The following is a 14,259-nucleotide window of genomic DNA, read 5'->3' on the forward strand; positions in this document are numbered from 1 at the left end:
CCACGTTACTGAACACGTCACCAGCCACTTTGGACATGACTCATGCCACCTTGGAGTCCATTTGGCAGCCACCTAGGTGTTTGTAGGGTTCACTCTACATGGAGGGAGCTCATTGGTTCATTTGAATTAAAGAGAGCTGCTTTTTGACCAAGTAAGTCCCAACATTCTGCTACAAAAGAGGGACTAATTGCTGCCACCTTCTGCCTTTTTGCAATTAATGCTGCTGTCATCTTTTGTCTTTATAATTAATACACTTACTATTATTGTTAGGATAACCAACATGGCACAATTATTTGTAACTTTTGTCTTGACAATTTTTGCTTGTGTTTCTGTAACCTTAGGTTTATAAGGAAGAGAATACCATCTTCTTCCTTCAGTTTTTTTTAATTTCTGTTGTACATGAGAGCCTCCCTTAAGAGAGAGTTTGAGTTTTCTTTCTTGCTAGTTTCTGGAAGAACTAGAACTTAGGCAACTTGATCACTTGCCTATTTTACTTGATGATCAATGTAATCTCCCATAAGTTGGGTTATTGTGTTGACACTTGATCTGTTCCTCTTTGAAATATATATTATGGTACTTCTTTTCCATAGAGATTGCATCTTATTTTGTTCAAAGAAAACTTATTTTAGTGTTGATGATTCTTAGGTTCCATTAGAGGTCTGCATCCTTAGGCAATGTTCATTTGAGTGCTTATCAATTTTGGTTAAAAAGGAAAGAACAAATGCAAAATGACTCTGCCAAATACAAAAGAAGGAAATCAAAGGTGATGGATGAGGCTTCTTGGCTTTATTGAATGCAAAATGACTACAATCTCTGTGTGAGGAAGAAATTTGATTGAAAGAAAAGGAATGCTTTATAACAACTGCATATAAAATGACAAAACATCATATGAATTGCAGTTTGGTTCAAGTTTTTTTGTTTTTTTATTAAATTAATCGAACCAAATCGACAAATCAATTTAAATAAGTTCGATTTAATTTTTTGATAAAAATCAATTAGTGCTCGTCCGTACCTTCACATTGGGATTAAAATTTTTTATAATATCATAAATAATTATATTTCTTAATAAAATAAAATTTAAATTTAAATAAGTAATCAATATAATCAATAATTTAAAGATTTACAAATAATAATAAATTTTTATATTATTTTTCAGTCAATCAAAATAAAAGACAATTTATCATTATTATATGAGGAAACATAAAAATAAATAAATAAAAAAATTGATGGGAAGGTTGAGTCAGCTATCAAAAGATCTTATGATGATAAAATCCCTGCCTTTCACACGATGCAATGTACTCTACTTTCGATACACGTAAGAGATCGGGCTCCTAGCAACATAACCTGGACATGTGGGCTCCCATGTCCCCAATTTATGCGATAAGCAATATATATATATAATTTTAAAAAATCTATCCTATTTTATTTAATTAATTTTACATCTCCTTTTTTTTATTTACTACATATTTTAATTTTATTTTTATAATAATAAATTTAGTTAATAATATAATTAAATTTAATTACTACAAAATAAAAAATATGTTAAATTATTTTTCATTAATAAACTTATAAAATTATCAAATTAAAAATTAAATAATCCGGCAGATAAAAATAAAAAATTATGAATGAATAAGTAAAAGGAGGAGAGAAATGTAATAAACTTTTCTCGTTTAATTTATAAATTAATTTATGAATTATTTTTTTTAATTTTTTAAAATAAATAAATAATTTATCTCCAGATGAAAGCTCCTTAACGTCCACTTTTCTTTTCCACGTCGTGACTGCACATTAGAATAAATTCACCGTTAACTAACGGCAAAACTTGGATGCCGTCAACTCGTCTTCCCTATATAATCCCAACTTATTCTTTTTCCTTGCCTGTAAGTTTGTTCGTCATTTTTTTTTTCATCTAAGTTTCTTCTTCACTTAAAAGGCTAAAGCTGCTCCAAACGATTGTCTGTGACCTTCAAATCCGAAACATTCCGGTTTCATGCATTTCGCTTATATATCGGTTTTCTTTTCCCTTCTTCTTTCTGTGTAGTAGACTGTAATTGGCGAAGTTAAAGGGAATCTACTGATTAAGATTTTGGTGTGGCATTTGAAGAGCAAATTGATTGAGATGAAGATTTAGAGGAATTTATGTATGCTGTGCTTCAATCAGTAAGAGAAGGCAAAAAATAATCAAGGTGGGCTGATTCTTTTGATTGGTGATTTTTCTTTGCATTTGATTTATATGTTCATTGGTATATGGGCTTTTGAGTTTGAGATAAGTCCCTCGTAAAACCCAGTTTTGATGAGATGAGAAGGTGATTAAGGAAGGAATTTCTATTTTCTATTTCTTTATCTGGGGTTTTTGTCATTTGTTATTTTTCCTTCATTTTCTCAGCAACCAAACACGCGGCATTACTTTCCTTTTTTTTGTTCCCTATTTTTCTTTCTTTTTAATCAGCAGATGAGGAGTTGATAGAGATAAAGAGTTTCAATCTCTTACTCTTTCACTGTTATTTTAAGCTTTTTCAACTTTCTCGACAAGCAAACAGAGCAACACTTTAATCTCTACATTTCGTTTCTTTCTCTCTTTTTATCTTTCAAAGATTTGGACAAAAACCCATTCCATAATTTTTATTTCTGAAAATTCCCTTTTGCTTCTCTTGCATTTCTCTTCAAGTGCGAGTATTTTTCAACTGATTTATTGTTGATTTAAATATGCAGGTGATTCTGCAGAATCTAAGAGCAAGTAAAGCATATCAGGAATCACCCGAGCTTGAGATTTCACGAAGATTAGGTGAGCGAGAGAAACAGAAACAGCATACGGTAAGTCGTTTCCAAAATAATAATGATGCAATAGCTCCTTTCCTATTAGAATTTTTTTGTCTTCTATCCCCCAAACTTGTCTCCTTGTCTATTCAAAGACCACTTTCATCTTTTCTTCTCATCTCTTATATTCTTTTTCTTTTTGATCATTGGTCCATCATTTCTTTTTCTTTTTTTCACTTAAAGAAAAATAGAAAAGGAAATCAATGTTTTGTTATTGATTGCTTCAAAGCCCACATAAAATCTTTGATTGTTTAATTTTTATTTTATTTTATTATTTTTTTTAGGATTCACAAACTTTGCAAACTCTGTAATTTTAGACCAGCTTTCAAAATTGGGTATTGACCCATTATGTTTCCTTTTTCATTCTTTGACTCGCAGTTATTATACAGCAAACGTTGTTTTCTTGGTCTCTTCTCCGATCCCAAGTTAGCTCTCTTTTCTTTAGCTTTTCCTTTCGTCTTTCTACATCAAACAATGCAATCTTGAAGGACTTGTGATTTTTCTTTTCTTTTCTTTTATTTGCCTACTAACAAATCTCTGTCCTCCATTTAGATCCCAAATCAAAATGTGTTTGATAGCATTAATTTTCTCTTTTTATTTTTGGAAATCTTAAATCCATTGAGTGAATGACAAAATCTGAATATTTTACTATGTGTGTGTGTGTGATTACGACACATCCAAGGTTGTCTGTCCCTTCATGGATGAAGAGAATGTTCTAATGTCTCTAATCTGTTTTTACCAAATATGCCCTCAATAGAATCTACTATTTCCTGGTTGTAATAGTAATTTATCTATTTCACACTCTTCTACTTTTATATTAAAAAATGTATTAATTGAGCAACGATTTCATTTTAACATTAACAGTGGGTTTAAATCTTATATTAAATTAATATGGTATTTTATTTTACATTAATTTTTATTATAGTTATTATTTAGAGGTGCTGTTGGACGTTAATGCAATTAAAACACAGTTGTTTTGATTTTCCTCTTTTTTTTTACTTTATTTTTCATTTATTTCACCGATAGATTTAATTTTAATAATATATTAAATAATACTCTTTTTTTATTTTTATTTCATAAAAAATATTATTTTATTTTATTTATTATTTTAAAAAGTAAAAAATATTAATTTTTTTTATAATTTTATTATTATCTATTTTTTTATTCTATATTTTTTTTATTATTTTAATAAATTATTAATATTTTTATATAAAATTTTTAAAAAATATTTAATATAAAACGGGGTGAGTAATTATCAATAGAAATTCTCCCGATTATAAATTTATAATTTTTTTGTGAAAGATTCTGATCAAACATGTCTCAAACGTCGTTTTCACTTCTTAGTGTCCTGTAAAAAGTTGATTTGTTAAATAAAAAAATATATATAATAACCAATTTTGTAATATGATGTGATAATCAGGGGTAGAAACGGAAAAAAAAAAGCGAAAAGAAAGGAATAAAAGATGTTTACGTGTATAGCGTGCACAAAGCCTATGACCGAAGACGGAGAAGACGGAACGCGCGGAAGTGGAACGCCAAGCACCAGGGAAGCCGTCAAAAGCCTGACGGCTCAGGTCGTTACTTCTTATCTCTCTTAATATTAAATAATTTAATTTTGCTTTTAATTTAACTTTGTTTCTCAAAAATACAAACAAAGAAAATCATGACTCCAATCGATACGCTGGGGTCCACGCGCATGGGACCATCCTTTGGCATCTTTATGGGAGTGGAACGGCGTGGGGATGTCCTTCCTCGTCCCCTTCCGTTTCCGTTCCGAAAGGGGAATATATTAGTTTCCATTCAGTTTTGAGTTAATAAAAAAAATCCAACAAATTTATAATAAAATGACTATTTCAATACAAAGTTACATTAATCCTTTAATTAAAGTTAGAGAATTAAGTAAAAATAATTAATTTAAATAATATAATTGATAAATATTTTTTATTTTATGAATGATGAAAAGTATATATATATATATATATATATATATATATATATATATATATATATATATAGAAAATTTGACAAATAATTTTACTTCGTTTGGGATTCTTTAAAGAAAGATCTTTTATGGTTTTTAAAGTTTGGTTTTTCATAACTTTTTAGTGATGGAGTGCATGGGAAGAGTTTCTTTAAAATATTTAGAATTTTTAAACAGAAAATTTTATTAACCGACTATGATTGGAAAATAGAAATTTTTAAAGATTTTCAAAAATAATACTTAAAAAATATTATTTTACTCTCTTCATTTGAAAAAATTATACAAATCAATGTATGTATAACGGTTTTATTATAATAATTAATTGTGACGGGTTCTCACTATAGTCAATGATTATAATTAAACCATTATATTAGGGGTGATAATTTTGGACACGACCAGCGAATACGACACGAAAATATAGGGTTTGGGTTAGGCTTATTTGTGTTCGTGTCGATCATTTATCACACGATTATAATTGTGTCCTGTCACGGGTTAACCCGCTAATCCGACTTAACACGTTTATGACACGATTTAATATTCTATCACGTGTTGACCCATTACCTACTAACTCATTTGACCCACTATAACCCATGAACCCACTTATGTAGCGTGTGTTAAATGGGTTAAGTCGTGTTAAACCGTGTTAAATTGGTTATTTCCTGTTAATGGATCGTATCGTGTTGAATACGCCTAATATAATTTAATATTAATTGTGTCGTGTGGTGTAACCCGTATAATAGAAGGGTCGTATTCAGTTTAAATTTTTGACACGATTTATTAATCGTGTCATGTTTGTGTCGACCTTAATCGTATTCGTATCGCGTGTTGACAGGACACGAACACGATCCATCAACCCGAATTGCCACCCCTACATTATATGTATAACAGTTAGGCCTATTAAAAATTCACTTGTTTGGCGGGAGGTACATCCTCTGTCTCTTCCCCATCACCAACCCTAAATCTTTCCTTTTTTTGTTTATTTATATTTTTCCTGTCATGTGCTGCCTCAATTATTTTCTTTATCATTATGTTTTTCCACATTTAGTAAATTAAATCAAAAGATGGGCAATTGTTGCCTGTGCTGCTCTCTCTGATTTTGATTTTATATTGTTTTACACCAAAGGTGTGTGGCTTATTTCATTAGCTCATCTACTGTAAAAAAATTTAAAACATAATACAGAAAAGATTTGCTATGATTTTAGATACGACCGTAATATTTTTAATTCATGTGTCATCATTAATCAATAGAATAGTTGTTATATTAAAAAAAATATATGTTTGAGGCTCACGTGTTAAATTGGTTAATTTATTTATATTCAAAGAAATTAGAAGGTTTTATTGGTCAATATCTGATGGATCCAAATGGGGTGTCCAGTGGCTTTGAATGGTTTCCAGTTGATAATATAGATTCCCTACAATCTGCAACTGCCAGTGGCTATAGCTGTGCCTTATGCCTAGACTTTCAATTAACAACTGTCAACTGTCAAAAGAGGTATGGCGCAGCAATGAAAAGGACAGATTCCTACAATACCTAACTTCACTCTCCTGCCTTCATTGCCTTCCAAAAATATTGATTTCTTGCTTTTTTCCTGTGCTAATTCTACACTCCCAACCAGGAAGTCAAGTCATTTCCTGGTTTTCCGAGTCTATATATAAGAGACTTGAGCCATTATTCAGGCTTTTCACTATGCGTGATTTCTCTCTCAATAAATTTTATTATGAATTGATGATACCCTATAGGATTAATATATGAAACAATAAATAAGTAAAAGAAATAGTTATATCTTTAAAAAAAATTACTCTGAAAAACACGCGTAAAGCTGAATATGGTAGGACTCACTAATGCTTATTTATTAATTTATAATTAGTTTGTCATTCCATTTATTCAAACGGTTAATTCTATAATTTCTCTTCTTTCAAATTCGTCTTATTTGTGAGTATTTAGATTATTTAATAAATTTATGTTTAATGTTGGATAAATAGTTAATGTTCTAATGTCAATAGACTAACATAGAAAATTAGAAAATATAAAGGAAAATGCTATTGTAAACAAAGTTGGTATTTTATCATTAAATGAGTAAGACCCACGTCAGCATGTATGTGTATCCCACTCGTCCAATGGTCTAAATTTTGGTATATAGATTCATTCGTGAATTTCCTTGCTAAACAACAGAACTCAGAGTTCAAATTATAGCAATTTGAATCCTTTTAAAAATTTCTCTAGTGAAATGAAAGAGAGAACCTGAGTTACTCTCCATATGCTTCCAAATTTATTAAACCCAATGGTTTGCACATTTTAGGATGGGCTCTTTCCTACTAAACCAATGTGGGGATCTTTAGAAAAAAAAATTAGGTGAAATTTACTAAGAGAAGGACACTTAAGTGTCTGACATATCTGACATTCAAGATATGGCCCGGACGTACTTTCAGAACATCTACTCTTCCATTGGTCCAACTCATTTTGAGTCAGTGTCTCATGGTTTTCAGAAAAGGGTTACAGAGCATATGAATTCAGAGTTGCCTAAATCTCAGAGTTAACTAAATCTATCTCCAGGTCTGAGATTCGTAGGGCTACTCTCTCTATTGATCCATCCAAAGCACCGGGCATTGATGGGTATACAGGACTCTTCTTTCAAAGATAATGGTCGATCATTGGGGATGATATTTGTAAGGCCGTGTTGAGTTTCTTTGAAGGGGCAGAATGCTATAGGGGATCAATCACACTATCATAACACTGATTCCGAAGGTAAAACAAGTGCAATCAAAGAGAGACTTGAGGCCCAAAGGACTATGCAATGTCATCTATAAAATTATTGTCAAAATCCTTACTCTCAGGTTGCAGCCTTTTATGGAAGACTTAATTGAGCAGGAACAGTGTGCTTTTACCAAAGGAAGATTGATTTCTGACAACATCCTTATCAACCATGAATTGATGCATAATTTGAAATTGAGGAGAAATGGGAGAAATTTTGGGATGGCTTTAAAGTTGGGTATAAGTAAAGCTTATGAATATATTGAATGGGGCTATTTGCATCATATGCTTTCTTGCTTTAGGTTTCATGATAGATGGATTCAGTGGATTATGGAGTGTGTATCAACTGTTTCCTAGTCTGTTCAAATTAATGGTCATAGAGATGGCTTCATTAAGCCTTCATGAGGATTGAGACAAGGGGATCCCATCTCTCCCTATCTGTTTCTCATTTGTGTAGAAGGCTTATCTCATAAAATTTGTAATTCTGCTCTACCTGGTCTCTCTATATCCAGGAGGGGTCCTCATATCACACATCTTCTGTTTGCTGATGATTCCATCATCTTCTCTAAGGCATCTGTGAGGGAAGCTCAGGAAATTGATCACATCCTGTCTACTTCTGCAGTGGCTAGTGGCCAATCGATCAATTTTACCAAATCCAGTTTGATTTTTAGTTGAAACACTCCCACTCATATTAAGCAGAATATTGCAGACATTCTTCATATAACCAAGTTGGATTGCCCAGATAAATTCTTAGGCCTTCCAGCCGAAATCCCTCGCACTAAAAGGCAAACTTTTTCTTTTATTGAAGAAAGAATAGCTAGCAAGACAAAAGGGTGGAAGGAGCAACTTTTATCAAAAGGGGGTAAAGAGACTCTCATTAAGGCCATCACCTCTGCCTTTCCGGTCTATGCTATGTCTTGCTTTAGATTGCCTTCTACCTTATGCAAGAAAATTAATTCTATTATTTCTAACTTCTGGTGGGGACACAAGCAAGATGAAAAGAAGATGCATTGGATTTCTTGGTCAAATCTTTGTCAACCTAAACGTAAAAGAGGGATGGGTTTCGGGGATTTGGAAGGTTTTAATATGGCGCTTTTAGCTCAACAAGGGTGGCGCATCCTTTCTTATCCATTTTCCTTGCTTGCTAAAATTATTAAATGGAAATACTTTCCCCATACTTCTTTTATGTAGGCTAAGATAGGTACTAGACCTTCCTAGGGATGGCAAAGCATCCTTTAGGGTCGTCAAGTGCTCAAGAAAGGTCTTAGATGGCATGTTGGGGATGGAAGATCAATTCTTTTTTGCAATGATAAATGGGTGCCTAATTGCTTTCCTGATCCACCCTGTGTCAAGGATGGTCATGACCAGAATTTAGTTTGGGTTGCTCAACTTATTCATCCGGACACTAATAAATGGAATGGAGATGTTATTCGATCCAACGTTAATGACGAAGATGCAGCTCATATTCTCTCTATTCCATTGAGCATTTTTGGCTGTGAGGACCGGTTGGTTTGGCATTTTGAATCGAGAGGCAGATATACGGTTAAATCGGGGTACCACGTGGCTTGTGATTTTCAAAAAGGTAGAATGACAGATATTTCTGCCAATCCTGGCCCATCAACTCACCCAAAAAGCTTCTCATTTTCCTCTGGAATTTGGTGCAAGATAAATTACCTTCTAATGTTTTATTGCACAAGAGATTTCCTCACATCAGCCCTTTTTGCATTGTCTGTGGTGAAGAGGAGACAACTCGACATATATTTTTTGATTGTCCTACAGCTATAGCAGTTTGGTTGAATTCCCCCTTGAGATTAAGGTCTTTTTATCTTCGAAGTTCTGATATAAAAGATTGCTGGTCTGAATTATATAGGCCACTGGTTGATCATGCAGATGGAGTATTTTTAGCTCGGTTGTGTTCATTTTGTGGCAACTTTGGAAAAACCGAAATGACATGGTTTTTAGAAACCATAACCATACTTGTGAGGATTTTTTACAAGCAGCTAATAGATACTTTGAGGATTTTATGGCCTCAAAGGATCCTCCTAACCTTGCACCTCTGCAGATTCTCTACCCTGGTTAACTTGGTCTCCTCCCACCACTGACCAAGTTAAATTTAATTTTGATGCAGCTGTTGGCAAGCAGGAATCTAGAGGTGCTTTAGCAGTTGTTGGTCGAGATGATTCAGCTACGATAATTGGCTGGTCGTGCAAATCAGTTGCTCACACATGCAAGGAAGCTGTTCAGCTGGCTTTAGCCCAAGGATTCAATCAAGTGGTTATTGAAGGGGATTCTCGGGTTCTCATTCAGGCTTTAAATGGGAGGGATGCTCCATTGGCTTTACAGGATATAGTGAAGGACATTCACCAGCTAGCTTAAGGGCTTAATGTAGTTTCTTTTCTTTTTGATAAACGCCAATGCAATCATGCTGCACATTGCTTGGCTAAAAAAGTTATTATTGAGCCATCTATTCAATTTAATTCTTTGGCTCAATTTCAGCTTGTGTTCGGCTCTCTGCCAATTTGATTTCTATAAAATTCCTTATCGTAGACGAAAAAAAAAGTGTCCTTTCATCTGACCCACAATTGAATTCTTGCCTATCCATTGTGCATTCAAAGTACAATGTATCATATATCAGAGGGGATAAAAAGATCTGCTATTCTATTGGGACTGGTCTCAAAGATAAACATGAAATCCCTTTTTTTTTAGCATTAAATTATTTGCAGCTTCAAGCTGCAAATCCATTCCTTTTCCTTCATAGCCGTAGATCTGGTTAGGTCTTCTTATTCTTCTTCTTTTGAAGAAAATATTGTACAAAATGATGCTTCTGTTTGTTAAAGAATCACAGTGCCACATTTTAAAGATCTTTCATTACAATTGCTTGCATAACCATTTCCATTTTGTTTCTCTAGAGAAGTTTTCAATTAAAATATATATGCCAATTGGATGCATCCCTTGTGCCGACCATTCCTATATATAAGAAATTTCTTTCCCATAAACCTTGCATCAACCCATTTCCGTCATAACTTTTACATATTTGAAAGTTCAATTTGACAAATACAACTTTGGTACAAGCCTTGGAAATTCAGTCTTTTTCATGAAAATTCTTTATCTTTTTGTTCTTTCCCAATTCTGTTATGCTGTTCAATTTATGGCTTATGTGAATGACTTGATTGCGTATGGTTGTGTTTGAAAATATGCAATGGAAGATATAGCTCTTCTGAACTTCTTATTAATTTTTAATGTCAATGATGTTCAGATCAAAGATATGGCGTTGAAATTTTCCAGTCGACAATGCAAACCCTGCGCAGGCTCAAGCACTTTCAAGAAAGGACAGCGTCCTTACCCTGACTTCGATATGGCTTCTGAGGGGGTTCCATATCCCTATTTTGGAGCTGGAAGCTCAAGCTCAACACCTGCATGGGATTTTACAAGCACTGGTCCCCATCGAGGCGTAAGAGCTGACTCAAGATTTACTGGAATGTTCAGTGGTGATCAGATCCCTGGGAAAGCGGAGTCCATCTCAGCTCAGTCTTGTGATATGGTGCTAGAGGATGAGGATGAACCCAAGGAGTGGATGGCACAGGTGGAGCCAGGAGTTCATATTACTTTTGTGTCTCTTCCTAACGGGGGAAATGATCTAAAGCGTATTCGCTTCAGGTAAACATCCGCTATCCATGATTAGTTATATTGAGCCACACTTTGTACAGTCATTTTAGTTGTTATCTTTGATATGATACATCAGTCAAAATCCAAAAGAAAATTGAAGTTAATCACCTACAGCATCAATAAAATGTATCGTAACAGCTTGTTCAAGGATAATTAGCTTGCACAAGCGCAAACTGACTTGAGCATTTTTGTTTCAAGTCGAGAGATGTTTGACAAGTGGCAAGCTCAGCGATGGTGGGGTGAGAATTTTGACAGAATCATGGAGCTCTACAATGTCCAGAGATTTAACCGTCAAGCGCTTCATACACCTCCAAGGTCTGAGGATGAGGTAAATTGCGTTTCATATCAATTTCAAATATCGTTGCTTGAATAGCTCTTTTCGCAGATTGACTGTGACATAGTGATTCTCTTGAGCACGTCAAGGATTCAAGTCACTATGCACTATACATATTATTGTTCAATACTCCTCAGCTTTGCCAATTTAATTTGAAGCCAGAAAGTATGTACTATGCATATTATTGCTGATTGTGCAAATTTATATAGAAGTTTCCTCTGAGCTTATCATAATTTTTAACAGCATCACATCATCGATTGTGATATTGAGTGAAAATTCAATCGTTACATAGAAAAAATTGGATTTCTATCCATGTCCAATAGAAGTATATTAGATTAATTTATTATTATAACAGAATTTTCTTTCTTCATCAGCAGAGAGATTCTTATTACTTAAGGATGGGATCTGCAAGGGAAAGCCCCATGGTGGCTTCATCATTTACGCCAAGAAATCACTATAAACCCTCTGGAAGTAAAGGGTATTTCCCATCTGACGTTATGGAGCAAGTTGGCAGCCAATGTTACCATGCTGGTTCAAGTGGTTATGGTACAGTTGGCCCAAAAGGTGAGGCGTCTTCTGTGGATGCATCACGGACAACCACATCGTCTAGAGATGAGCCTTCTGTTTCTGTTAGCAATGCCAGTGATCTGGAGACAGAATGGGTTGAGCAAGATGAGCCAGGGGTGTACATTACTATTAGACAACAATCTGATGGGACTCGGGAGCTTCGGCGTGTCAGATTCAGGTAATGGAGATCCATTTTGTTCACAGTTGCACCTATTCTCATAGCTGATACAACTGAAGAAAAAATAACATAAATTTCGACTTCGTAACAAGATTAGAGAAACTATTCTTTTGTTGTTTCTGCAATATGAATGCTAATGGCATCTTCTCCTTCTTCAGCCGCGAAAAGTTCGGGGAAGGGCATGCGAAGCTATGGTGGGAAGAGAACAGAGAAAGAATACAAACTCAATACCTTTAAAAACACAATTTCACACAACCTACAATGTTAGCAACTGAAGTGATTGTATTCAGGGTGCAGTTGGATATCCCCCTACCCTCAAAAAAAAAAAAAAAAAAAAGGTAAGATCTGTTATTCAGTTTTGTTTCATATAGAATGCAAATTGTAAGAATTTTAGCTGCTACAATGAAGTCTTTACAGAAAAATATTTACTGATCACTTTGAAAGGGCAAAATTTCTTCTGGGATGTCCAAATGCATCCATTTTTATCTCTTCTTCAATTACTAATTTTAGATCGATTTTAGTGCCTTCTTTTTTCATCCTCAAAGACATGTTAGTCTTTGGGCTTCAATGGGATTGATTGGATCTCAGTTTTATAGATAAAGGAACGGAGTTGAGATTATTTGTGCTCACAAAGCATGCGTTGCAGATTCTGCTTGTTAAAAAGCTATTCTACAACCTTGGGAATGCATTTTTTTTTTTTTTTTAAAAAAGCCTTGGGAATAGGGATCAAAATGACAAAGTTGTCCTAGTAAACGGTGTCTATTAGAATAGAAGATATATGATTACAAAACTAAGTTTCAATTTTATCTAAGTTAACAAAATTAATCAAATTTAAAATAAAATTAATATTTTATTACTAATTAGAATATATTTTAAATTTAATGTTCCCTTCGTTTTCCCTCCCACCTTCAAGCCCTTCTCCTTTTTTCTCTTTCCATCACCATAATCGCCTTAATGTCTTTGCACAACCAGCGATCACCATGTAGTAAAGGTTTTCATGTCTCGATTAAACTAGTGCAATTAATCAGTCCGGTTCAATTTAACTCTAAGAATCTCGTTTTTTCAATAAATTAAAATAAATCAGTTTGACAACCAATTTGAAATGAAAGATGCCACTAGGACTTGGGCTTGAAACCATTAAGTTTTTTGTGTGCTAATGACTGTGGGAGCTACAGCCTATGTTTAGGTTTGTTTTCTTTTTTTTATAAATTGCATCTTAAAAAAATAAAAAAATAAAAAAAAAAACTTAGTGGATTGACATTAGAACTATCTACCAAAAGAGGATGAATTTAGCTTAGCTGGAGGAGAGAGTGAGAGGGAGAACCCACTTATACTAGCATCCATCAATTAAAAAATGATTAAAAAAAAAACCTAAGTTTCGTTGAAGTTTCAAAATAATAATAGAAAACAAAGTTGACACAACTTATAGTAGCATCTAGCTAAAAGGGTGGTGTGCGGCAATGGCCCTAGTCAGGCTTTGTAGGTGGACACTATATTTATTAGCATCGACAATTGGACCACACGATCTCTCTGTGGCTAGCTCTGCACGAATGGGACTAAAGGTGCAAGGGGCATATATGTGTAGCATCCAGCACTTAATACCAAATTTAAATTTTACCCGTTCCCCACCTACCCATCATATTTACAGCAAAAATCCTGGCAGTTCTCCCAAAAACACAGCCAAAATTTCTCAACTCTCCCATATCTACCAACTCTTATCTCTCACCTCACTCTATTGTTGGAGCACAAGTTTCTTTCAACTCACACTCTCCCATTTGCTAGTTGAGGTAAGTATTATATTATTAGGTAAATTTATGTATTTTATGTAATGTGTAATATATTATAGGTAAATTTTATATAAAATTTTAGGTGTTTGTGTAAAAAATATAATAAAATCGTAAAATGTATAACAAGATAAAAATATATTATGAGGTATTTTTTTACTTTTTCTGTAATTTGTAATA

The 14,259-nt window shown here is 33.6% G+C and overlaps 1 protein-coding gene across 3 annotated transcripts; it reads left to right on the forward strand.

Moving 5' to 3' along the window:
* Positions 1-1,901: 1,901 nt before the first annotated feature.
* LOC110653623 (protein BREVIS RADIX) lies at positions 1,902-12,782 on the forward strand. Of its 3 annotated transcripts, none has more exons than XM_021809342.2 (7): positions 1,902-2,186; positions 2,713-2,814; positions 4,238-4,391; positions 10,807-11,207; positions 11,415-11,544; positions 11,925-12,295; positions 12,454-12,782. In XM_021809342.2, the coding sequence occupies exons 3-7, from the start codon at positions 4,281-4,283 to the stop codon at positions 12,530-12,532; spliced, it is 1,092 nt and encodes a 363-aa protein (XP_021665034.2). In that variant the 5' UTR covers positions 1,902-2,186; positions 2,713-2,814; positions 4,238-4,280; the 3' UTR covers positions 12,533-12,782. The 3 variants fall into 3 exon arrangements, with proteins under 3 accessions (XP_021665034.2, XP_021665036.2, XP_057992915.1); XM_021809344.2 differs by having other exon boundaries at positions 11,928-12,295; XM_058136932.1 differs by lacking the exon at positions 4,238-4,391.
* The last annotated feature ends 1,477 nt before the right edge of the window (positions 12,783-14,259 follow it).

The sequence above is a fragment of the Hevea brasiliensis genome, chromosome 15 (assembly GCF_030052815.1).
Source record: "Hevea brasiliensis isolate MT/VB/25A 57/8 chromosome 15, ASM3005281v1, whole genome shotgun sequence".
In the NCBI taxonomy this organism is placed as follows: Eukaryota; Viridiplantae; Streptophyta; class Magnoliopsida; order Malpighiales; family Euphorbiaceae; genus Hevea; species Hevea brasiliensis.

What these genes read in the sequence shown, in the direction of transcription:
- LOC110653623 (XM_021809342.2), top strand. Translation starts at nt 4,281, where the DNA reads ATGTTTACGTGTATAGCGTGCACAAAGCCTATGACCGAAGACGGAGAA. An exon ending in CTAAAGCGTATTCGCTTCAG is followed by an intron (nt 11,208 to 11,414) that starts GTAAACATCCGC and finishes TTTTGTTTCAAG; the next exon opens with TCGAGAGATGTTTGACAAGT. An exon ending in CTCCAAGGTCTGAGGATGAG is followed by an intron (nt 11,545 to 11,924) that starts GTAAATTGCGTT and finishes TTTCTTCATCAG; the next exon opens with CAGAGAGATTCTTATTACTT.